This window comes from Sander lucioperca, chromosome 22 (genome assembly GCF_008315115.2).
Source record: "Sander lucioperca isolate FBNREF2018 chromosome 22, SLUC_FBN_1.2, whole genome shotgun sequence".
Taxonomy (NCBI): Eukaryota; Metazoa; Chordata; class Actinopteri; order Perciformes; family Percidae; genus Sander; species Sander lucioperca.
The window spans coordinates 21,561,874-21,587,879 of record NC_050194.1 but is presented as its reverse complement, the minus strand read 5'-3'; the positions used below and the strand labels follow the sequence as shown (position 1 = coordinate 21,587,879).

Here is a 26,006-nt window from a genome sequence, read left to right as displayed (position 1 = left end):
CTTTCATTAGACGAGGAGGAACAGATGCTAAAAAAAAAAAAAAAACTGTTTAGTGCAAACAAAATCACTAACCACACAAAAATGCAGCTGAAGAAATATCAAGCCAGCGTTTGCACCGACTCTGTGCATGTGGACATGCAAATGTCTGAAAAATGATTCATGGATTATAAGAAATGTTTCCATAAACATCAGAGTGAGCTTTGTGAAGATGTTCTACTCATTGCTAGAATGATGATCTTATACTAGCGAGACCACTATGTTAGCTAGTATGTAGCTATCTATCTACTAGAATCTTCAACTTTTGTTGTTGTTTTTTCCATTGTATCTCTACCTTTAAAAGTTATGATAGGTATTGGCAAATCACGACAATCATATACCATATTAAAACTTTAATTTCAAGATAATGTAAGTGAATGATCACAGGGAGAAGTCGTATAGGCCTACTGTTTTTTATAAACTCTTCATTTTCTTTTCTCAAAATGGATACAAAGTCTATTTCAGAATTAAAACATTCCCCTGAACTTTGTGCTCACATACAATAAAATATGATTCCATAGTTTGATGATTTCCACTTCTGGATCGTTCAGTCTAACGTGCTTGTGCGTGTGATAAATGTCTGCTACTGACAACAGGACAGGTTATTTGAGTTGAACGTCAGAAAAAGGAGAAGGCAACAGCAGAGAGTAAATGAAAGGTCAACTTGGGCCATACTGTAGTTGTAGAAGCTGCAACGTGTCCACAGTGTAACCAGACTGCTTTGTGGATCTGCCAAATTTTCTTCTCTCTCTCTCCCTCTCTCCCTCACTGTCTCCCTGTCTCCAACATCATGAGATGGTCATGCCTCTTTTGGAAACAAACATAGGTTGTTGTAGATGCTTTAAAAACTTTGGTCATTCTGGATTATTGATTACTTTTTACTTTTAATTGGAAACAAAGATTAAAGCACTATTATTGTTAGCCTACATTTTATTTGTATGATGGAGTACCAATGGTAGAGAAAGGGTTCAGATGCCTAAAATGAGGAGAAAATGTTAACATGTCATGTTGACTTCAGGTTGACTTTCCTTTAAAGACAGTAAACCTGGATTTAATGTGTGTAAAGTTATATTGAATCAGTTATACATTTGTTCTTTACTGCTGGTGTGAAATTGCAGTTGCTTGCAGGTGCTTGATACTCAGGCAGGTGTACAGGCCCAGAATTAAGTTTTTATAAAAACACAAGTATGATTCCCTCTCAAGAACGTCTGCAAGGGACAGAAGCTCTTAATGACTTGTGCATAGAACATCGTTTAGTCAACATACATCCTCGAATTATCTTGGTAATATTTTGATCTGCATCTGGTTTTCTCTCCGTGCGTAAATTGCGCACGAAATACATCATTCTTAACCCATTCCTTCTTTAAAGAAACCACTGAGCCCATGAAATAACTTCCTGTACAACTGAAATCAATCCAGTCCTCAGCTGCTCAGCATATCCTTAATAAACTTAATGAAGGCTAAACTGCGAAGGATCTGCTATATAAATAAAATCATCCAGAGTCCAGACGATTGAAAATCAGCTCAGCGACACAATGTCTCAGGTTTGATGCCGAAAAGACAAGACACCCCCAACAAAAGCCTCAATTAGGAAAAATCCATGGAGAAGCAGAAGACGATCAACACGTCTGAACGGTGGTGAGCCGGCGCGTAAATGATGAGAGTCCTCATCATCCACGTTTGAGCTGAAACGTGAACTTGTTTGACATGTTTAAAGACGGCCCCTCTCTCTGATGAAGGAGGGACTCTGTGACTTGAACATGTACATGTTATCTGGTGCGCACAGGACCTCCCCAAAAGTTTTGGCATATAAAAGCCAAGCTAACTCATTTGTTTAGGCAGTAGGGAGTTTCTGCTGGGGTCTGGATTTTGGAGTTACACACACCGGACCCTGCCCTGTATGAGTGGTGTCTGAGGAAAAAAAGGATTCCCCCTGTGTCGCAAAGAATCTACATGTCTAACATTTAGACATGTTCAGCTTTGTGGATATTCGGTTAGCGCTGTTGCTCAGCGCAGCAGTGCTTTTGGCGAGAGGTCAAGGCGAGGATGATAGTAAGTATCATTTTCAAACATTGATTTGAGTTGTTTTGGGACTGTGGCACCCTAAGGATGTGGAGATCCCGCAAGGATGCTGCGTGATGCCTGACTCCAGCGCGCAGAGATTATGAAAGTTGTTACACGTTGAAGCGTTTTGATGGGTTTTGTTTTGTAGGGGAGATGTGGAAGCGAATGGGAGTTTATATAACTTTTCTTTATTGTTTGCTGCTCTCATCGACGTGCAGATACATGCTCACTGTGCGTCCGCGCAAACATGAGAGGAGCAGCTGCACTATCTCTGATGCGCAATGACAGGACATTGAGTTCAAAGAGAGTTGAAGCAGAGCACAAGAATAAAGAAATTAGAAAATGGCAAATCCATTTGAGGAAATCTTAATTGCATTTAGTTTGTAAAGTAGTTTTCACCAGTTTTAGAAACAAAATGCATCCCAGTTCACAAAGATGTGCCAATGTCTGTAGATCCTACCACTTGGATGTTTCTCAGTACTTTTAACATTAATGCATCAAAAGGCATCAAAAGTGAGAAGACTGTTTGTTGGGGAACCAAACCTGATAAAGTGGACAAATGTTCAGCTATTAGAAGGTTAAACTTTAACCTAAAACTTCATGACAATGTCACACTGAATTTAAGAACATTTTTATACAGTTTGTGTAAAACTTGGTTTGATTAGCTGAAAAAAAGGACAATGGAAAAATCGCCTAAGTCTGACGTCGACAGTAAGAAAAAAGTCTAGACATCAATTAATCACCATGCAGAGAGAAGGGTGCGGAAGATCTCGTCTTGTAGGTCAACAGCGCCACTCAGTGGCAAACACTGGAACTGTGCTTCCATCCTCCAAACCTCGGCCCTCCCACCTCCAAGGCCCACACATCCAGCCTGAAAAGTGATTAGGCCCAGTATACTTTTCCACTCATAGTTATTGAGTAGAAAATCTTGAACTACATCTGATCAGAACTGTTGGATAGTTTCTTTTGCTGCATTCGTTCTGTTGAACACTGTATTCTAACATTTACCAGGCCCAAATAACTTATACCTCCTGTAGACAGGCACTGATGTTATACTTCATTAGTCGATATCTTCCTGATCACAAATAACTCGTTAAAAGTCGGTTCCTGTGACTCTAATGAAGTCCGAATCTAGCTAGAATGACACAAGTTAAAGAACGGATCTTTTTTGGTACTTTTACAAAGTACCAAAAAGGCTGTGTGCCACAAGTCAGAGGCCAGAGCTGATTAGTTTACAGCCTAAACATTGAAAGAACAATACAGGTCTCCATGGGGAAAATACTAAATCATTATTTTACTGAATATTGTGCTGTTTTGCAAGTAGAGCCTGGTGTCTGATCTAAGCCTATTAGGCACATCTGGTTCCCATATGATGCACTGTGCAGGTGTAGCCAAGGTTCAACAAAATTTTACCAGCACATTGTACATAATTCAGTTTACTGAGGCTAGACCTAATTTGGGGCATTTATTTGACAGAATGTTAAGATATTCCCTCTTTTTTTTGTATATTGATCTTATTTAATGTTACCAAACTCACTGTGGTTTTCTCCTTTCAGGCTTATTTGGCAGCTGCTCATTAGACGGACAGTTGTACAACGACAAGGATGTATGGAAACCAGAGCCCTGCCAGATTTGCGTCTGCGACAGTGGAACCGTCATGTGCGACGAGGTGATCTGTGAAGACACATCCGACTGCGACGACCCCATCATCCCAGACGGAGAGTGCTGCCCTATCTGCCCTGACACCGCGGGTACTTCACCTTCATCCTCCTCAGCATTTCTGTGGTTATTTAGCTTTGTGGCGCCACCTGGTGCCTCCCACCTCATCTCTGACCATCCATGGCTCTGTGGCCACTAATGGATTTGAGGCCCTAAGCCTGCCTGCTCTCCTGAGGATTTTAATTCAGAAAAGAATCATTTTGGATTTACCTTTTGTTCATTTCATTTTCAATATGCATTCTTTTAACGGTGGATTATACCTGCTCTTTGGCGAAGTCTGGCAATAATTATATAATTTCCTAACATGCCTACCTGTGCAGTGAAACTGCAGGTGGAACACACGTCACGTCTCCCAAAACAATATTTATATCATTTATTTCCCTCCTTTTGTCACTACAGAAAATATTTATGATCAAATGAATATGCTTTTCTTCCAGTAATTTTATGAAATGCTGTTTGTCATGCTGTAATGATAATCAACTCCCAGCCTGGCCCCGCCAAATAAACATTTACATTATTTTGTAAATGTCCAACGTTTTGAGTGTGTCTCTCATAAATGTTAAGAGGTGTTGACATTTTCTTTTTCTTCGTTGGTTTAGTGGACCCACCCGTGATTCCGGATGGGAATGAGGTATTTGGCCATTTAACTTTGTTTTATATTTAAAAATATGTGTGACTATAAAAGTCTGAGAAACGTAATATTGGTCTCTCTTTGGAGATGCTGGCATGGCCCAGTTTAGTTTGTCTGCTTATATTCTAGATGATTCACTTGTTTTTTACAGTCTGGATGAAACATGCAGCATAGCCTTACTCCCTTTTTTTCTGTCTATCCATAGCCAACAAAGGGAGACGTTGGCCCCAAGGGAGACCCGGTAGGTTCCAGTTCACTTCACGAGACTTTTTCCTGACCTTTAATGCAAATGACACCTATGCATTTTAGAAAAATAATTGCATATATTTGGACAAACTGACTGTGGACAAGAAAAATGTTTAATTCTTGAATATGATTATTTTCTGTAACGAAGAAGTTAGATGCATTAGTCCCAACACCGGCACATTAGTGTTTCCATGTGTGTTGGTCATTGTGTATTATTCAGTACAACTCATGTATCACTGCTACATGTGGTTGATTAGGTTGATTTGTATGTGATTTGCAATATTTTTAAGTCAGGATTTCACCAATTACTGACAAAAAATGTGATAGTGAACACAGTGTGTTATATGTTTGCTGATTGAGTCCCTGCAAACTGATCTAAATGCTAGTAAAGCTGCTATGACGTAATAGTTGCTGATGATCTTTGATAATTAGGTCACGAGGTCAACAGGTCATCAAAAGTTGAAAGGTCACATAAGGCAAATTGGTTTATTGGTTTATAAAGCAATTTGTAGTAATATAAAATAAGTGTAAAGTAACAATAGAAAGAAACACAATTCAGAATTGAACTAATTTTCAACTTTTTTGCAAATGTGTGTTTCAAAAGCAGCATTGCTTCACTTCCATTTTGAGGCACAGCAAGTGCCAAGGCAAAAACTATCATTATCTGAAAATAACACTAAAAAGATTTGTGATAGACATTACAGAATGTGCAGTATAGTGGTTTCATTTGTCAATATAGATAATTATTTCTTAGAAATTACATAGTCTCTCTTCTTTGGATGCCTATGAGCTCTTCCTGCAAGTTAAGGATGAATTACATAAATTAAAACACCTAATAATCAGTAAAGAATATTGCTAACCGACTGTGTCTGCCTTACTTTTCTACAGGGTCCTCCTGGTCCTCCTGGCAATGATGGACTGGATGGACAGCCTGGTGTTCCTGGCCCTCCCGGGCCCCCCGGCCCCCCTGGCCTTGGCGGAGTAAGTATCTCCATGTCACAACATCCAGAAAGTCTTCGGATTGCGTTTTACGCATGACTCGATTCTGTTTACAAATGAGAAACAGCTTTAAAAAAAACATTATGTTTCCCTCGAATGCTCTCTTATTCATACAATGATACATTTCTGTATCAGTTCTACCAAATGATTCTTCATTTTGCACACATTTGAGGAGAAAGATCAGCAGGAGAGACTTTGTGCTAGAGAGAAGCAGCTAGGACATCTCCTCCATGCATGTTTATTTCAATATTGGGAGAGCAGACAGCTCCCTGGTCCTCAGGTTTAGTCCTGGGGAAGATGCAGAACATCAAGGGGTTGATCTGATCCCATGAAAGTCCCACCAAGCGTTTATAACATGTTAAAGTTGAACTCAACATCTGTGCTACAGGTTCAAATATATTACAAATCTTTATACTGTAGCATGTGATTTAGAGTGACCTTTGCGCTACATTAACTTTTAAGTGTTATTTCATCAATGCTCAGTGACTAATTTCTCTTTCTACTACTTCTTCTCCCCTTACAGAACTTCTCTCCTCAGATGAGCTATGTTGACCACTCCAAATCTAGCGGCGGCGGAACTGTCCCTGGCCCAATGGTATGAAGGCTTTGCTCTTTCTTAATGCACCCTTATTGCTAAAAATGTTCCTGTTTGGACTACAAGTAATAATCTTTTCTGATCTTCATCAACAGGGTCCTATGGGTAGTCGTGGTGTTCCTGGACCCCCTGGCTCCTCTGTAAGTATTCCCTTATCAGTTACATCACCGCTCAGATTCTCATTCTGACATAGCTAACTGTCATCATCCAGTTTTACACTGCATCTAAGATCAATGCATAAACATTGAAATCTGTTGTTCTCTGTTATCCATCAGGGTCCCCAGGGTTTCACTGGCCCCCCTGGTGAGCCCGGTGAGCCCGGTGCTTCTGTGAGTATACAAAAATCTTCCACTAAATCAATGTTTCCCTTGATTTGTCTCTGTTGAAGATGTCTTTGATGCTTTGTCCACATTATTGAGACACAACACTTTTAACCCCTTTAATCTGAATAAGATTTTTTTAAATAAATTATACTTATGTATTTGTTATTGATAGCCCCTGTTACTTCCTGTTGATCACTGACCCACTGACACACATATGCACGAATCCCGTTTTGTCCGTGATAAATACCTCCTCACCCCCTCTTCTTTACCTTTAATGACATATAGCAAATATTCATACACTTACTTCAAATAGTCAGCATGAATTTGATGCTAATCCAGTCATTTATTGTGTTTCCTTAGGGTGCCATGGGTCCCCGTGGTCCTGCCGGACCCCCTGGAAAGAACGGAGATGATGTAAGTGATTTATTGATTATTTTCATCCCTGTGCGTTTATATTCACATTCTAACACTAAACTGTTGTCCTTGTTGTTGTTGTTGTCTTTCTTATATAAAATATATGTGTGATATGCTGCTCTGTTACGAGCCATCCAGAGCTCTAAAATAATCTGGGACAGGCCTGCTCACCGTCCCCAGGGTCAGAACCAAACATGCAGAAGCAGCTTTTAGTTTCTATGTACCGCAGATCTGGAATAAACATTCAGAACACTTAAGATCTGCCCCAACCATGTTTTCTTTCAAATCAAGGCTTAAAACATTTATGTTTGCCATTGCTTTCCCTGAAGTCATTTAGAGATAGTCATTCCTTACATGCTTCTGAAGTTATTTTAAATCTACAATTTTCTTTAATGATTTTTAAATTGTTCTGCTTTATTTGCGTCGTATGTTTAGGCTTGTGTAAAGCACTTTGAATAGCCTCTGAATTGTGCTTTATAAAATAAATTGCCTTGGTATATGTCATAAATCTTACTTTGCAACGTATTTATTGTCTGAAGAATACATACATAGTCAGTTAGGGGTCATACTTCCACACACAATGATCAGCCCATACTAACCTCTAATCTCTGTGTGTCTGCAACAGGGTGAGCCCGGCAAAGCTGGTCGCCCCGGTGAGCGTGGAGCCGCTGGCCCCCAGGTGAGTGATGCCCACTGAGGGCGAATGTCAGATGATGGTCAGCCAACAATGACTCCTACATTGGCATTTTATCTGTAACCTGTTGGTCAGCATGCCCACAGGGTAACAAGAGGTCATTTCAAATAAGTTGCCAGTATGTTCACTAGGTCAGAAAACTAGTTGCAGAAAAATCCTAAATATTAAAGTTTGATACAGAAAGTTGATGCATTTGCTTGTTGTTTCTTACACATCTCTTGTTTTCAACCCGCAGGGTGCTCGTGGATTCCCCGGAACCCCCGGACTCCCCGGCATCAAGGGACACAGAGTGAGTTTAGAAGAGCATTGAATACCAAAAAACATCACCGTCTTCCACTGCTGCGATGTTGTCACTGACCCTGATTGATTTTGTGCACAGGGATTCAGCGGTCTGGATGGAGCTAAGGGAGACGCTGGACCCGCTGGCCCCAAGGTAGGATAGCAGGACGTGCTGTTGCTCACCTAAGCAGGAGGAAGCAGAAATATCAATTTGAACAACTAGAGCTCATTCTTCCCTCTGTATTTGTCTACAGGGAGAGCCTGGTTCACCTGGTGAGAACGGTATCCCCGGCGCCATGGTACGTTTTTGTCTCATCTCAATCCATTTATTGACACATACATCATTCTTAAGGTTAGCATTGTCAAGCTAATATTGTTTTTTTGTGTGTGTCTTGTCTAGGGTGCCCGTGGTCTTCCTGGTGAGAGAGGTCGCCCTGGACCTCCTGGCCCTGCTGTAAGCGCTGCTCTTCCTGTCATGCTATAATACCATTTAATTTGAGTCTATACTTTGATACAAATACAAATGACTTTAATCCAATCTCCTCCTCTGCAGGGTGCTCGTGGTAATGATGGCAACACTGGTGCTGCTGGACCCCCTGTAAGTATTAGTTCTTACTGAGGTGCTTTAACTTTACTGGGAGATGTTTGAAAGGACATATCGCCCGTGTAAAACTGTTAAAGGGTTTGATGCACTGCTCTGTAATTAGCATTTCATCAAACATACGGATGCCTGCTAACATCACGTCTCTTTACTCTTCAGGGACCTACTGGACCTGCTGGTGCCCCTGGCTTCCCTGGCGGTGCTGGTGCTAAGGTTAGTCTACCCAATACATTTTTCATATCCAATACATTTGACCATAAACATGGTAGGGGTGGGAATCACCAGAGGCCCCACGATTCAATATTATTGCCATTTTAAACATATTGCCATATTCTGCTACAATCTATTGCCCTTTTTCCAACTTCAAGTTATGTCCCCATAGAAAAACTTTCTGTTTTGTCTAAAAAGATTTTAGTTTGTTCATCTCACTCAACTGCACCATCTAGTGGACTAAAAAATAAAACAATAGATTTTTATTTTTCTGGTAAAGAAAAGGTAAATTCTCATGTGCAATGTATATGATAAAAGATCGATCCCTGGCGTGTATTGATACAGTATTGCGTTGGAAAATATCGCGGTACTATGCTGTATCAATTTGCTTTGCCCCACCCCTAAAACAGGCTGTCCAGCCTTGCTAGGGTTATCACCCTTCATGTCTAATGAGCCTATGTCTAATTTCATGGTGTGTTGCCTTCATATAAGGGTTTCCCTCCAGCCAGGGAAACCTAAGGAGAAACATTATTTTATTAGCCTCTCACTGCTGTTGTTATCCACCTGAAGAGCTGTCTCAATCGCTCCCTGGTCTTTCTCATTATAGTAGGAAATCTGGGGACATTAAGAATCTAAGGATTAAGCCCTGTCACTCTACTACTGTAGAACATCAACATCCACACGTCAACCATTAGCCATCATGGTGTAAATCTGAAAACAAAACATTTGTCTTAAAACTGTATACCCCAGGTGAACACTGTAGCCACCAGATGGCATCAGTAGACACACACACACACACACACACACACACACACACACACACACACACACACACACACACACACTTTACAAAGACACAATACGCACATTCAACAATTCTTCGATGCATGTGCTTTGGAAAATATCACATTAGAACTTGAAAAAGGAGAATCCCAGCCCCCCTTTCGGCCCCTCTGTTAAGAGTATGTTAAGATTTCTTTTGTGGCTTTTTGGCCTTTATTTGATAGGCTAGATGAAGACAGGAAAGGAGGTAGAGAGAGGGGGGGATGACATGCAGCAAAGGTCCGCGGGTCGGACTCGAACCCTGGGCCGCTGCGGTAAGGGCTGAGCTTTGGTACATGGGGTGCATGCTCAACCAGGTGAGCTACCAGGGCTCCCGTCAAGAGTATTTTCAATTATAAACATAAAACATACTCTTGATGAAAGTCCAGAGGGGCTGAAACGTTAGTTTCATCAATAAATGGTGATGCTGTAGCAAGAGCAGAGTGCGGGATCTTCCTTAGAAACTGGGCTATGACAACAGCAGAATCAAATGACTGTGTGGAGACGTGCAATAAAAACAATTTAAGATCAGTGTGGTGACTATTTACATTCTTCACTTGTACTTGAACTCCTTGAAAATCTCAGTGCAAGCTGAAGAAATAACACAATAAAATGTCCCACTGGTATCAATAAACGAGGACAACATACCTTATACATATGTATATACCTCATAGACTATTAACTTATCTTTACAATGTAATGTAATTGTATACTTAATCTCTTGGTGTTGAGGTGCCAAGTTGGACTACTTGTTCATGATTTCTAATTGATAGATAAAACAAAGTTTGTCAAAACAAAGTAACAAGGTGCTTCACATAGCAAACAAAGAATACATAAAACATAACAGAAACACAGAAACACAGCATTGAAAGAATAGAAGAAAGGAACCTTGTAAAGAAGAAATAGCAAAACCCAAAAACAAAAAGGAAACTAGAAAGAAAGAGACTTACAGTATTCAAGTTGCAGATTTCTGAGATGTTGTTGCTTCCCTTCACAGGGAGAGACTGGACCTGCAGGAGCCCGTGGAAGTGATGGACCCCAGGGATCCCGTGGTGAGCCTGGTAACCCAGGACCTTCTGGACCCGCCGGAGCTGCTGTGAGTAGATACTGGACTTTATTTTTCTATTGCCATTCTTTTACACATGACAAGGAAAAATAGAAATGCAATTCAGTGCTGAACACATTTTATTTCCTTCCTCTCCCAACAGGGCGCCCCCGGATCTGATGGCCAAGCTGGTGCTAAGGGTTCTCCTGTAAGTATCATACTCACCGATCACATTCATGCCACTTGAATCCTGCACACGTTCTGACACCCCGACTCTCTAATCCCACAGGGTGCTGCTGGTATCGCTGGTGCCCCTGGTTTCCCTGGCGCTCGTGGTCCTGCTGGAGCTCAGGGAGCTGTCGGTGCTCCTGGTCCCAAGGGTAACAATGTGAGTAGTGACACTTGATTGTGTGAATGTTTGGTATAAACACAAATTGTTTGTTCAGTGATAGAGATGAAATGTGTGTGTTTCTGCCAACAGGGTGACCACGGTCCCTCTGGTCCTAAGGGAGAGCCCGGTGCCAAGGGAGAGCCTGTAAGTTTCAGAATAGATAATACCTTACATCCATTTAGCATGCTGTGGGATTTTTAAGAAATAAGTGTTCCTAACAACATTGCTTTCTTTTCCAGGGCCCCGCTGGAGTTCAGGGACTTCCTGGCAACTCTGGTGAGGAGGGCAAGAGAGGAGGACGTGGAGAGCCCGGTGGTGCTGGACCCCGTGGACCCCCTGGAGAGCGTGTATGTCACTTCTTCTTCTTTCACTTGGACTTCTGTTAGATACTGTAGTCGCAACAAGAAGAAGGACACGCTTTGATCATGTTTCAGTATGCTAAATCCCCAGGGATTAGTGACGCGGTTAATTGGTTGGTGTGTGTGTTTGTTCTTTTAGGGCGCCCCTGGTGCTCGTGGGTTCCCTGGTGCTGATGGAGCTGCTGGTGGCAAGGTGAGTTAGTCAATCCACCCAAGGAGTCCTCAACAGGCTCGGGAATACATTTAGTCAAACGTGGTTCTGGCTTAACATATTCAATTACATTTTAATTATAGTGGCAAATCATAACAGGAGTTATCTCAGGACACTTTACAGATAGAGTAGGTCTAGACCACACTCTATCATTTACAGACAGAGACCCAACAATTCCCCCCCCAAGAGCATGCAAAGAAAAACTTCCTATTTACAGGCAGAAACCTCAGACAGAACCGGGCTCTTACCATCTGCCTGGACCGGTTGGGGGGAGACAGAGAGAGAGAGAGAGAGAGAGAGAGAGAAATACCTAATTGCAATATATACAGAAATATGTCTCACTCACTAAATATAGCAGTTGATATAATGGAATGACATGATGAACAGTAGCAATTATTAGGGATGTTGCAATACACTCAACTCACAAATCGATACAATTCAGGATTTTCAGTTCGCAATAGCTCACGATTTTTTTTAACAGAATGAGCTGACAGATGACTGAAAATGTTTCACTTTATTTATATAAACTGTGCAAAACAACAGATGTGTCCTCTTATCAGAAGTGCAACTGAAATTGTATTTTATCTTAAATATCAGACGTTAATTATTACACCTTTGAAACAAATCCAACATCAAAATAATTAAATAAACAGGTTGTAATCTTTACACATTTATATCGATTTTTGCCCGATTCACGATGCATCCTTACATCCCATGCAATTAACGTGACGGGAGTCAAACCTTCCAGCTAACCGAGAGATAATTTTGCTCATAAACCTCACCCACTTGTGCAGATTTCTCCTGACTCTTCCCCAACTTGTATGACAGGGAGCCCCCGGTGAGCGTGGTTCCAATGGCGCATTGGGAGCTCAGGGAGCCACTGGTGAGTCTGGAGCCCCTGGTGCTCCTGGCGCACCTGGATCCAAGGTGAGTTCTGCAACACATTTCTTTACAGAAGCTTTCTTTAATCGTATAGCTAAACACATAGCCCTTTGTATGTCTTCACACTCACCGAATGGCCTTCCCTCCACAGGGTATGACTGGTAGCCCCGGAAGCCCCGGCCCCGATGGCAAGACTGGACCTTCTGTAAGTATTGACTCACAAATGGTTTCTGCTAGGAATGACTTAATAGTGTACTTAATACAATGAACCCTAGAACTTCATCTTGTAAACAATCCGTTTAATCATGATAGGAGAGACAACCTGTTATAGGAGAGATATTTTTTTACAGTATTCTCCTGTTTTGTGATGATCTGTAGGGTGCCCCTGGACAAGATGGACGCCCTGGACCTGCTGGCCCTGTTGGAGCCAGAGGACAGCCTGGAGTTATGGGATTCCCCGGACCCAAGGGAGTCGCTGTGAGTTAACGGCCCCATTCATTGTGTTTTCACAAAAACAAATCCTAATAGGATCATTGCTTGCTAGTTTGTACATCCCTTCCCTAATCTTTAACATACTATGCAGTTGTAGAAAGTCACTCAAATATGAGATTAGAAAGAAATCAGAAATATCTAGTGTTCAGATTATGTTTTTCAACCCATAAAAATAAAATCTAATAGGAATTACTGATCCCTCGCACAGCAGATGTAAGTGTGGCCTTTGTTCTTTTTCAACAGGGTGAGAATGGTAAGCCCGGTGAGAGAGGTCCCGGTGGTCCTGCTGGCGCTGTTGTAAGTACTTGTATATATATTTTTTTAATTATACACACCAAACTCTACCAGTGTAAAAGATGTTTTCTATCAGAGTGATAAAAACTGTTGATAATTGGTTTGGGTAATGTTTTTGTTCACAGGGTGCTCCTGGCAAAGATGGTGACGTTGGTGCTCCTGGACCTTCTGGTGTCGCTGTATGTATCTTAACTTCATAAACTAAAACATGAACTTAACTATAACATGTGCAAGGTTTTTTCATCATTGAATTTCCTTCTTTCTGTTCAGGGACCTGCTGGAGAGAAAGGAGAGCAGGGACCTGTTGGTTCTCCCGGATTCCAGGTAGGTTTTTAAACGTGTCTCAGCAGCCTGAGTGCTGCCTTTTATGTTTCGCTGAAATATTTCCCACAATTCCACTTGTTCACCCTAAAATGGTCTACCTTTCTTCCTTGTACAGGGTCTTCCTGGACCCCAAGGTGCTACTGGTGAGACTGGCAAGCCTGGTGAGCAGGTAAGAGTCGCAGGGATGCCCAAATCTTAGCTTGTTTCTTCTTGTAAGGTCTCCATGCATTTCATTTAGTGGAAGATTGACTTGCTGTTCGGACATACTTGATCTTACAGCACACACGTAGTTAACCCTCTGAGGTCTAAGGGCATTTTCACATATCTTCTTACATTTATCTTTTTAAGGTATAACTAATCCACGTGTTTCACATCAAAATGTTCACAACAAACTCAGCTTTCTGTGAGGTGACGCCCACATTTTTTCTAGAACAAAGTGTAAAGAGATAATTTGGCGATAAAGCTGAAATGTTGACGTTCGCTTTTTGAAATTCCTCAAATCTCGTTTGAAAACAAACCTTAACTTGTGATGTGTTGTACGAATTGTTTCGCTGCTTAAAATTAATTTACCAAAGTCTTAGGTTATATACGGGTATTTGGAAGTTTTAGGATTTAAATTTTCTTGTCATCATACGCCTGTTGTTTTTTGGTTCCTCGTGGGAAATTCCTAAACTTTTCCTTCTCCCCTGTCCCTCTTGTGTTCAGGGCGGCCCTGGTGAGGTTGGACCCCCTGGCCCATCCGGACCAAGAGTGAGTACATCCTGCATTTCAGAAGCAAAGCATGTTCATCATTCATCCATGGTAAACACAGTTCACCTCGGGTCTTGAGATGAATTGGTCGTGACCCATGTGTCCCTCCTCTCCTTCAGGGCGACAGAGGTTTCCCTGGTGAGCGTGGTGCCCCCGGCGTCGCCGGCCCAACTGGAGGACGTGGTGCTCCCGGCCCTGCTGGTAACGATGGAGCCAAGGTAGGTTCAAAAATCTCTTGAAATGACCTAATCATTACGTCAATAACACTGCAAAAGTACCAATATATAACAGGCAAATAAATATTCATCCAGGACAGTCCAACATCCTTACAAGTACAAAGACGAATCCCTGTTTAAGACAGTTGTCCTGCTTGATTATACTGTATACAACATCCATCACATGGCGTGTGAGATGGTCAGAAAGGCGAAACTTTATTTATTCGTCACATGCAATCGTAGAGTACAATGTAGGAAAATTCAATCTCTACATTTAAGCCATCCTAAGAATTAGGAGCAGTGGACAGCCATATAGCAGCGTCCAGGGTTCAGTGTCTTTTTGACATGCGAGCCAGAGGAGCCGGTGACTTGCTCTATCTCTTGAGAGCCAGCCAACCCGGCTGACAAAAACAGATTCAGTGTTTAGCATCAACGAATGCGTCAGCTGACATGAGGATAGAAGAGACTTATTAAGACGTTGCTTTCCGTCATTTACAATCATGAATAGCAGCTTTACTTTTGAGTAACCCACCCGTCTGCTGCAGTTTCTCCCTGAGCTTGAACAAAAGTCTGGTAGGGCAGTTGGCGAGGCATTTAAAAACCATCACAATGCTCCCCATCCTTTATTTCCCACCCTGGGTGTATCTAAGAGAAAAAACAAAGCATGGTTTTCCGCCCTCTTTTTGCCAGTACAACATACAGACATTAGATAGATCTTTATTGTCATTGTGCTCAGAGTACAATGACATCTGTTTAGCAGCTCTTCAGCAGTGTGCAACAAAATTGAATGAATAGAACAAAAGTAAATAGAAGAAAGACAAATATAGCAAATATGAATAGAAGCAAATTATATGCAAGTTTTTTAAATAGTAAAACACACATGTTTAAAAAGTGACCTTAAAAACAGTGGTGATGGTAATGTAGCAGCATAAAAGGGATTGTTTGTGCAAAACATCACGGCAAACAAGCAGCCACAGTAACTCTCTCAACACTAAAACTATGGATTATAAATTTGAGTAAGCCGAATTAAACTTTAGCTTTCTGAGCTTCACTAAGAAACATGAAACCGAATGCACATTCACCTAACATTGTTGTCTACTGCAAGTTTCAGTGGATGGTTCACTTGCAACTGATTGAATATTACCAATGGATAATGATGTGTATATTTCTGTGCAGGGAGAGCCTGGTGCTGCTGGTGCCCCCGGAGCTGGGGGAGCCCCCGGTATGCAGGGAATGCCCGGTGAGCGTGGAGCTTCTGGTCTCCCCGGTGCCAAGGGAGAGAGAGTAAGTATCACACCGGCCCTATTTGTCTCTCTTACAAAACTTAATCTATTTCAACTCAATTCTGCTTTATTGGCATGAACATGATTATTAGCGTTCAAAAGCTAAAAAAAAAATCAAACTGGGAAACAGTTTGATTTACTGGTCATTGTAAGTTTGAGGCAAAGAAAATAACTTATTGTGTGAAATCACCTGAAAAATTATGTTTTTGATTTCAATTCATTTTTTTCAGATATTTAGTTGACTTTTTTAACTTAGGAGTTATAATGGGTGAACAGATGACACACTGCTTAAATGTCTGAAGGTTGTGAGACAGGTAGGAAGAAGGTTATAAGGCAAATATGAAGAAAACTAAACTGTACCTTGAAATACTTGCCAAAATGCCAGTGGTACACTGACTTATTATTTCAAGCATGAGGTGTTTCTGGTAGATTTCCCTGACAAATAGCCAAAAGTGGCTAATAAAATGCAAGCTAATAAAGAAGATTACTCAGTTTTTTCTAATCGATCAGCCAAATATCAAGGATTTTTAATATCATCAAAAAAAGTTTAATAAGCGTTCTCTCTTCAGGGTGATGCTGGAACCAAGGGAGGTGATGGTGCTGCTGGCAAAGATGGCGTGCGTGGCATGACTGGTGCTATTGGAGTCCCTGGACCCCAAGGTGCTCAGGGTGAGAAGGTGAGACCTTCGTAGGTTTTAGCCTACGAATATCAGTGATCCATGTTCATGATCTGGATTGTTTTTCACTCATCATCTCCTTACAGTATCTTTATTCACATATGTTTATGTACATAAAATGGGGTCTACTTTTTCAGAAATGTTCCTCCACTTTGTCATTCAAACAATCACATTATTTCCCCGTAAACAGTATGAAAACAAGCTGTCATAGATACCGTATTCTGCTGTTGACATTTTTAAGAACTCAGTTCTTCTCTTTTTCGTTAACTTTGGTGCCTGGATTTTGCCTTAAATTTGGTTTCCTGGTACAACATGTCTGTGGTAAGACTCATGATTTAAGTGTTTAGGATGACTGCTGACCTGTCCATCTTCTTCTTCTTCACCTGTCTGGTTTCAGGGTGAGTCTGGTGCCGTTGGAGTTGCTGGACCCACCGGTCCTCGTGGTGCCCCTGTAAGTACACGTGGTTGAGGACTAGAAAAAAAACACAAAATATACTTTTTACTGCATTTGTATCTTCAGTACAACATACCATAAGCAGGATATCGTGACACTTGTGTAAATATTAGACCCTAAATCTCCTCATTACTTTAACAGGGCGAGCGTGGAGAGACCGGACCCTCTGGACCTGCTGGATTCGCTGGACCTCCTGTAAGAATCTCACGCATTTTTTAAATTTATTTTTGTATTCAGATTCATGCGACGATGACCTGTCACATTCACACAGTTACACATTCATATCTGGAAGCTGCCCAGTATAACCACAGTCTGATTTGCTGGCCACTAAGCATTTATTTTTTTGGGGTTAAGGGCCTTGCTCAAGGGCACCTTAGTGGCTGTTCTTTCACTTCCCCACCCAGATTTATCCTGTCGGTCTGAGTATTGAACCAACGACCTGGTCACAAGCCCCCTTCTCTAACCTTTAGGCCACCACTGCCCATTATATTTCATGCAATAAAACAGATATTACCCTACAGATGTAGATGCTTTCCATGCTGTTACAATACAGCCCACTGTAAGATGAAAGCCTGTGTTGAACTGGTTCTCGTCTTGCCCTCCAACCTCAGGGTGCTGATGGTCAGCCTGGTGCCAAGGGAGAGAGCGGGGACACTGGACCCAAGGGAGACGCTGGTGCTCCTGGTCCTAGTGGACCTGTTGGAGGTGCTGGTCCTCAGGTAGGCCCACATGTCACACAAATGCATAGCGTATGAAAAACACAAGTCACATCAAGTCACAGTATGCCAACTTCAATAAAAGTGCAGAGTTCAGAATCAGAATTGACTTTATTGTCATTGTAAGTACATACGATAGAATTAAAAGTGCTATTCTATGGTGCAAACATAAAACACACACACACACACACACACACACACACACACACACTAAACTAAGAACACGGAGCAGAGAATGTGAAGATGGTAAAATGATTAAAACTAGAGTAAAAAGAGTTCAGTACTTTTATTACAATATTGAAGCCATATGGAATTACAAATGAATGTTATGAATGGAAATCTTTTCGTATGGTTAGATTTATTCCAAGTTTTGTTAAACTAATTGTGCTTCTTTGTTGTTTTTTGTCACCAGGGACCTGCTGGTCCCGCTGGAGCTAAAGGTGCTCGTGGTGGTGCTGGATCCCCTGTAAGTATCGCGTCTACATGTGCGATTTTGTAGGATTCGATGACACGCTGTGACAGTGATGCTGAAATCCGTGATGCTGTTTTTAAGTGTCATCTCTGTTGCCTCTTTGCGTTTGTCTGTGTGTGTGTGTGTGTGTGTGTGTGTGTGTGTGTGTGTGTGTGTGTGTAGGGTGCTACTGGTCCCCCCGGACCTGCTGGAAGAGTTGGACCCCCTGGCCCCCCTGTAAGTTTCCCCCTGTCCACATAAGCAGCAGTAATCACCAATCACCAACACAGTGTTGTCTTTAGTCTGTTTGTACATAACCATCATGGCCCTCAGCAGAGTTCCCTTCACTGACCTGAATTCCTCTGCATGTCTCCAGGGAGCTGGTGGAGCCCCCGGACCCGCTGGACCAGTCGGCAAAGAAGGAGCAAGAGGAGCACGTGGTGAGACCGGTCCCGCTGGTCGCCCTGGTGAGGCTGGCGCTTCTGGAGCCCCAGGACTCTCTGGAGAGAAGGGATCTCCTGGCGCTGATGGATCCCCTGTGAGTGCCTGCTATAGTTCTGCAACAGAATCAGAATCTGTTTATTGATCCCCTCAGGGGAATTGTTGAGTTGCAGTTGTTTACAGTCAAATTTAAGGCAAAAATAAGAGTAAGAAAAAAATAGTCAATGAGTGTTTAAAGTAACATAGCTAAAAATAAAAAAAAAAAGTTAAGTAAAAGTAAAATAAGATCAGGTTAAAAAGATTGTGATGCTATCCAATGGATTGTACTAATGCTATTTAAGTACAATACTCAACAGATTTTTTTCACAGCCCAAAACTATACTACAGTGATCTCTTTTCCATTATGTGCCTGCTAACTGAGCACTGTGTGGTTCTGTGCAGGGCGCTCCTGGTACCCCCGGACCCCAAGGTCTCCTTGGACAGCGTGGTATCGTCGGTCTCACTGGACAGCGTGGAGAGCGTGGTTTCTCTGGTCTGCCTGGACCATCTGTGAGTATTCATCATGACCAGAGTGCATTCGGCTAAATATGCCAATATCTAAATAAGATATTCTATTTTATCCAACCAATAAGATAGAATATTGGTTGGATTTTTGAATAAAACAACCTTTAGTGTTTCCTAGCCAAGAACAGGACAGTAATGTACAAATGCAGACATGAAACTCAAAACCTGTTTCTCATAATATTATACCATACTTGATCACAGGATAACTGTGGACTATTTCTAAAGCTCTCCTCAGATCTTCCATCTGCATGCAGAGAACTGACCTCTCTTGTGTTTCTCTTCAGGGTGAGCCTGGAAAGCAGGGACCTCCTGGTATTCATGGTGCCCGTGGACCCCCCGGACCTGCTGGACCCCCTGGACTGTCCGGTGCTACCGGAGAGGCTGGTCGTGAGGTATGAGACCTTTACTAGAGTGCTTGCACAGTCGAGTCTCGGACACTGCAAATGCACCTACAAATTCACACATATTCAGCACTCGTTGGTTAATAATGCCTGTATTAGCGCTGGTAAATATTATGATGATTGACCATCCTCGCCGCTCTTCCACAGGGATCTGCTGGTCACGATGGTGCCCCTGGTCGTGACGGAGCAACTGGCCCTAAGGTAACCCTCCTCTGGATTCATTTTTCATCAATGTTTTGCTTTTAGTCCAGCATAGCTTCCCAATACAAACACAAAATCAGCCTTTAGCTGCTTAGCATTGTCTCACTGGAGATTTGCTTCCTATAGGGAAACCGTGGTGAGACTGGTCAGGCTGGACCCCCTGGACCCCCTGGTGCTCCTGGACCCCCCGGAAGTGCTGGCCCCTCTGGCAAGACTGGTGACCGTGGAGAGTCTGTAAGCTCCCTTCCTGCTTATCTTGAAAAATGTATAAAAAAAAATTAATAATCTGAGAACTCACTGTGCAGATAACTTCAACTAAATAAAGCTCTCTCTTTCCTTTAGGGTCCCGCTGGCGCTGCTGGTCCTGCTGGCCCTGCTGGTGTCCGTGGTCCCGCTGTACGTTCATCGTTACATAATATACATCAACAACATATACAAACGTCATTTTTGCCCTAGTCGTCGTGTTGACTCGTGATCACATGAACCTGAGATGGCATGTTGACCTCCTGTTGTGTTCGTTCAGGGCCCTGCTGGTGCAAAGGGAGACAGAGGAGAGGCTGGTGAGGCAGGAGACAGAGGACACAAGGGACACAGAGGATTCACTGGCATGCAGGGTATGCCCGGACCTGCTGTAAGTAACTGTTTCAAAGTAATAGAGTAGCAGGCAAAAGTGTACAGTTTACTGCATCAAACAATCTCAACTTTTCTCACTTCCATATTCAAACGTTATTTCTTAATTTGTAATATTTGATATTTGATATTCACATCTTCTTCTGCTTGTAGGGAGCTTCTGGAGACAGAGGACCTGCTGGTGCCTCCGGACCAGCTGGACCTAGAGTAAGTACATCTGCTTAACTAGTACACAAAGAAGGAATTCACTATCAATCTGGAACTTGGAGGGTCTGTCTTTAGTTTTCCGCAGCATTTGTCGAGTTGTGAGAGTACAGAACAAAAGCGTTGTCAACGCTTAGCAGGACTTCATATGTTGACACATTTACACGTTTTACATATGCACATAATGTCAAGCTGAACTGTTAGGAATTTGGTGTGGCTTTTGCTCCATAGGGACCTTCTGGATCTAGTGGCGCCCCTGGTAAGGATGGCATGAACGGTCTGCCCGGACCCATCGGACCCCCTGGACCTCGTGGTCGCAATGGAGAGATGGGACCTTCTGTAAGTTGCACTACGATCTTTGTCTTAAATAAATACTTGTACGTTCGGACACTTTGAATGTTGTCTGCAATATGTAAACCCCCTGGTGTCACCAAACAGGGTCCTCCCGGACCTCCTGGACCCGCTGGACCCCCTGGACCTCCCGGCAGTGGATTTGACTTCATCAGCCAGCCTATTCAGGAGAAGGCACCCGATCCCTTCCGTGGCGGCCACTACCGCGCTGACGACCCCAAGGTTATTCAAGATCGCGACATGGAGGTGGACACCACCCTCAAGACCCTGACCCAGAGAGTGGAGAAGATCCGCAGCCCCGACGGTTCCCAGAAGAGCCCAGTCCGCATGTGCCGTGACCTGAAGATGTCTCACCCTGAGCTGAAGAGCGGTGAGTGCAGATCAGAGCCGCGATGCAGCTTGTAGATAATGATAAAGATGAGCTCAGACTTAAACTGTAAATTTGTTGCAGACTTGTACTGGATCGACCCCAACCAGGGCTCCTCTCTGGATGCCATCAAGGTCCACTGCAACATGGAGACTGGCGAGACTTGCATCTACCCCAGCGAGTCCAGCGTTCCCATGAAGAACTGGTACATCAGCAAGAACATCAGAGAGAAGAAGCACGTCTGGTTCAGCGAGTCCATGACCGGTGGATTCCAGGTAAGAAGTCAAAAAGCGATGCACCAAAAATCTTCCTCGTGAACTATTAGACCAATATGAACTATGAAGTCAGTGAGAGTAAAGCAACCTTCTCCTACCTCCACCACGCAGTTCCAGTATGGCAGCGATGGAGCTGATCCTGAGGACGTCAGCATCCAGATGGCCTTCATGCGCCTGATGTCCAATCAGGCCTCTCAGAACATGACATACCACTGCAAGAACAGCATTGCCTACATGGACTCCGCCACCGGCAACCTGAAGAAGGCCCTGCTTCTCCAGGGATCCAACGACGTCGAGATCAGAGCCGAGGGCAACAGCCGCTTCACATACAGCGTCAGCGAGGATGGCTGCACGGTGAGTTCTCTCTCTCTGGTTGTCTTGGAGCATGCAGTAACATACATTTCTAAAGGGAAATATTTAAAATCATCCTTTAGAGACGCAAGATGACAACTCACTTTCCTGAGCAATTTCTGACTTTTTCTTCTTTTTTTGTTCCTCTCCACAGTCACACACTGGCACATGGGGCAAGACAGTCATCGACTACAAGACATCAAAAACATCCCGCCTGCCCATCATTGACATTGCTCCTATGGATGTTGGTGCACCTGATCAGGAATTTGGCGTCGAAGTTGGCCCCGTTTGCTTCTTGTAAAAAGAAAGAAATATGGACATGACATTGTTGTTTTTTTTCTAGCAGTCATCTCTAAATCCTTTTCCTATGCATTCAAAACTCATTTGGCTGCCATTGGTCCACATGCTTAAAACCACTCTACTGAAGACGATGTTTGTGTTTTTTCCAATCATGAGAAGTTTTTGGGACTGCTACTTCAACCAAAACCAACAACAAGGACACTTTAAAAAGAATCTTTTGTTTCCACTGGCAACAAGAAAATAATATATACTTGTGTAAAATGTCCCCCTGGAGATTGAGAGAAAAAGAAAAAAGAAAGGTTTACACACGCAATGAAACACAGGTGACTTTTGCCATTTTCTACCACTGCGGAAGGACATTGAAAACAACAAGTGATGTGTACCATTTTTCTGGTGTTAAATAAATTGTAAAAAGTGTGAAAAGCGTCTTCTTGTTCTAAATTCTTGAAAGAAAAAAAAAACACCTGAATGTTGCTCCGACAAAGATCAGAGAAAGAGCAAAAACAAAGAAGCTCACCTTCATTGCAATATGTAGATGGCTACCTCATAACAAGAAGTCAAGACATTTTTTTTTCTTAAATGAGAAAGGGTATATTTTACACAAGTTTAGTGTGGGGAAATCAAAAACATTCAAAGGTGCTATTGCCATTTCAACAAGGACCAGTTATTGGTGTTTGATGGTGAAACTCTCACGGTCATACTGTAATTATTGCCACTAATGCCTGCAGAACCTTTGGTGCTACTAAATTGACTCATTGTCTTGTTGTCTATGCAGTGCAATGGTTTTCTTCTTAAGTGTTCTGAAAACGTGATCACTGCAGATGTAATGCATGCAATCATGTCTTTGTAGATAAAAAAAAAAAGCAAGTGACTCTGGTTCAATATCATTTCCCTGCACATTTGTCCAGTGTTGATCCCTCTGTCTGTTTCCCCGCCCCCCTGTGGAAAACTCCTCTTCACTAAAAAAAAAAAACAGCACACATCTCCCACCTTGTTGTTTATGTTGTTTGTTGATGTCTTTCGCGAAGGGTTTCTTAAAAAAGAATTTGAAGCAGACCCACTTTCATGGTTTAAAAGAGAGATTCTGTACTTATTTTGTACATGTATAATAAATTGAGATGTTTTTAATTATTTTGGGTGCTGAAATAAAGCATGTGAAGTGGTCTACTCAGTGGCTGAGGTTTCACTGTCCTCTTTTGCAACTGTTGTGAAACTCAAATCAGTTGTTAGGATTTGGAAAACTTCTCCATATACTGAAGCTGCATTGCACATTATTTGAGATACCCCAGGAGACCATATAGTTACACTGATATAGAGTTAAAATACGGTTCAGGAATCAACTGTTCCACAGCAGTTGCACTGAGTACATTTCTTTTAAGCAGCAGTGAAAACAAGGCCAATGTCCATTAATCCAACCTGGCTTTTCTTCATGAGTAAACACACAATTTTTATTAAATCTGCCGGTAAATGAAATCAAAGCTAAAACAGTAGGCTATAAAATGCAGCAGGCAGCAAAAATCAAATGTTAATCAGACACATATCCATTGCAGTTTTCATGTCACTTGTCTTGTTTTTTATCTCCACAATCACTAGAAACTTGGGAACTGGATTTGCATGAGAATACAATTTGTCTTGTTAACAGGAGAGGAGATGCATCGCACCCAAAAACTCCCAAATCAGATGAAGACACACCAGCGACCCCTTCAGGGTATCTAGTGCAACAGCAGCTGCTTTCAAGGGAAGTTACACTGAATCCAAAGGAACAGGAAACTGCAGCTGCACTGCCCTCTGGTGGTTTGACATTTTCAGGTTTTGCTTTGAGATTCTGGCCCCAACTAGTCTGGCTATCATCAGATCAAGCTCAATCTTTTAAGATTGAACATTAGTCTGGGGAGTCTGCTCTGTATATTCTACGGCGTGATCAACGGGCATAGTTCAAATGACTCTGTACGCAATTGGATAGTCCTTCAACCAATCAGACCAACGATCCGGGGTTGTGTACTTTGCAGAGCGAGGCAGAGCGAAAGCCAGTCGGTAGTAAAAAAAAAAAAAAAGCCGGTCGGTAGTAAGGCAAACACATCCTTCTTTTGTAGGAATCGTTCCAGGGCAAGTTTCTGTTACGTTTTCAGAGAAAACTTGCCTTTGAAATCTTTTAAAACAGCAGCGACAACGGCATCAACGGGTTGCTGCGCTTCGGTGTGTGTCATGTTGAATGTAAACAAAAAGCTGCTTGCCTTCGCTTCTCTATCGTCATCATGTTAAACCTGCCAATAGCGCACCAGGTGGATAAGCCAGTTTGTGATTGGTTCCCGCAAATTTGTAACGGAAGCAGGATAGAAAAACGTACAGGTTTCCAGCCTGAGCTGCAGGGCGAAATCAAATCGCCGGCAGATCGGGCTGGGTTTACCCAGTCTAGGCCCCAACAGCAACAGCAAAAGCAGAACATGTAAAAGATGTTGCCCTCTGATTGAACCACCATCCTTTTATAACAAGTGATATTAAGATCATGTAAAAGGCGATAGAGCAGTGGTTCCAAACCATTTTGGATTGTGCCCCTTTAAAGCGACGCAAAGTCTACTCATGACCCCTATAGTTGACTTAGCAGCTTAACCAAAGTGATGTCAGGAATCTCTGATATTGCAGACATGAGTGCTTCCCTTTACTTTTACGACTAAAAATAGATGCAGGGACACAAAATGACTACAGAGATGCAAAATGACAACAAAGAGACTCTAAATACCTGAACAAAGACCCAAAACAATCAAAAGTGTGCACATACGACTACAAATAACTCAAAATGACTACTAAGAGACACAAAACAACCACAAAGAGACGCTAAATGACTAAAAATAGATGCAAAACAATAATATAGGGACACAAAATGACTAAAAGTAGACTTTGAGTTTGGGGGCCTCTTACATGTGTGTGCCCAGGGGCCTATTGTCTCATAATCCTGCGATGACTACACGTGGTACCTGCTTCGAGAAATCTTTGACATCTTAGGCTTTGTTGATGAACACAACAATTAAGAATGTGGCTTTTGATATATATATATATATATATATATATATATATATATATATTTTTTTTTTTTTAATTTTGTATTTATTGGACAATGGGCATATTACAGTTCAAGAAGTGTACATAGATAATGCATGAACTCAGGGTATCTCCTCTCATTGCCCTTTTTTCTGTCCCTTCTATATCTCACAAACATTTCAAAACTATTTGACAAAAACAAGGGATATAAGGACTTTTGACATCTTTAATTAGTAGTGAAAGATGGTGGAATACAGGAAATCTCAAACAGCAAGTAACAATTTGACAAACTACACACTCTTTAAAGTGCTCATATTATGCTTTTTTGCTTTTTTCCCTTTCCTTTATTGTGTTATATATCTTTTTTGTGCATGTAATAGGTTTACAAAGTGAAAAAGCCCAAAGTCCACCCCAAAGGGAGTTACCATCTCCCTAGTCTCACTTTGTCAGACCCTCCTCCAAAGCGCCTGAAGGAGAGTCTGGCTACTCCACATAGCATTCCGGGATGGGAGGAAAACTGCTCTGGTTTAATGGCATTTCTTTAAACCAATCAGAATCGTCATGGGCGGTGCTAAACTCTGCACAGAGCTGCTGCAAAATAGTCGTGCGAGAGAAAACTTGGACAGATAGTCTAGCTAGCTGTCTCAATTTACCCTGCAGAGATCTGAGGAACAGTCAACAATAGTTCTCATAAATCCACCGAAT

At 42.2% G+C, this 26,006-nt stretch overlaps 1 protein-coding gene and 1 long non-coding RNA gene across 4 annotated transcripts; one reads left to right on the top strand and one right to left on the bottom strand.

The window, feature by feature from the left end:
* The first annotated feature begins 1,824 nt into the window (after nt 1-1,824).
* col1a1b (collagen, type I, alpha 1b) lies at nt 1,825-23,235 on the top strand. 3 transcript variants are annotated; one of them, XM_035997453.1, is made up of 51 exons: nt 1,825-2,088; nt 3,657-3,851; nt 4,419-4,442; nt 4,654-4,691; nt 5,585-5,677; nt 6,219-6,290; nt 6,386-6,430; nt 6,566-6,619; nt 6,974-7,027; nt 7,653-7,706; nt 7,957-8,010; nt 8,101-8,154; nt 8,255-8,299; nt 8,401-8,454; nt 8,554-8,598; nt 8,761-8,814; nt 10,631-10,729; nt 10,842-10,886; nt 10,968-11,066; nt 11,160-11,213; nt 11,309-11,416; nt 11,568-11,621; nt 12,468-12,566; nt 12,673-12,726; nt 12,900-12,998; nt 13,257-13,310; nt 13,433-13,486; nt 13,578-13,631; nt 13,747-13,800; nt 14,337-14,381; nt 14,501-14,599; nt 15,773-15,880; nt 16,449-16,556; nt 16,954-17,007; nt 17,152-17,205; nt 17,622-17,729; nt 18,139-18,192; nt 18,361-18,414; nt 18,554-18,715; nt 19,060-19,167; nt 19,467-19,574; nt 19,731-19,784; nt 19,911-20,018; nt 20,127-20,180; nt 20,308-20,415; nt 20,568-20,621; nt 20,850-20,957; nt 21,057-21,339; nt 21,421-21,611; nt 21,723-21,965; nt 22,117-23,235. In XM_035997453.1, the coding sequence occupies exons 1-51, from the start codon at nt 2,007-2,009 to the stop codon at nt 22,261-22,263; spliced, it is 4,356 nt and encodes a 1,451-aa protein (XP_035853346.1). In that variant the 5' UTR covers nt 1,825-2,006; the 3' UTR covers nt 22,264-23,235. The 3 variants fall into 3 exon arrangements, with proteins under 3 accessions (XP_035853346.1, XP_031170951.2, XP_035853347.1); XM_031315091.2 differs by having other exon boundaries at nt 4,419-4,450; nt 4,656-4,691; XM_035997454.1 differs by lacking the exon at nt 8,401-8,454 and having other exon boundaries at nt 4,419-4,450; nt 4,656-4,691.
* Nucleotides 22,604-24,963, bottom strand: LOC116061157. Its single transcript, XR_004107663.2, has 2 exons — nt 24,687-24,963; nt 22,604-24,077 (listed from the first exon to the last, which is right to left on the bottom strand). It is a non-coding gene; the product is annotated as an uncharacterized LOC116061157 (long non-coding RNA).
* Between the last annotated feature and the right edge of the window lie 1,043 nt (nt 24,964-26,006).

Bases quoted from the DNA above. Each gene is read 5' to 3' on its own strand.
- col1a1b (XM_031315091.2), top strand. From the start codon at position 2,007: ATGTTCAGCTTTGTGGATATTCGGTTAGCGCTGTTGCTCAGCGCAGCA. The intron at 2,089-3,656 runs GTAAGTATCATT...TTCTCCTTTCAG, and splicing joins AGGTCAAGGCGAGGATGATA to GCTTATTTGGCAGCTGCTCA. The intron at 11,417-11,567 runs GTATGTCACTTC...TTGTTCTTTTAG, and splicing joins GTGGACCCCCTGGAGAGCGT to GGCGCCCCTGGTGCTCGTGG.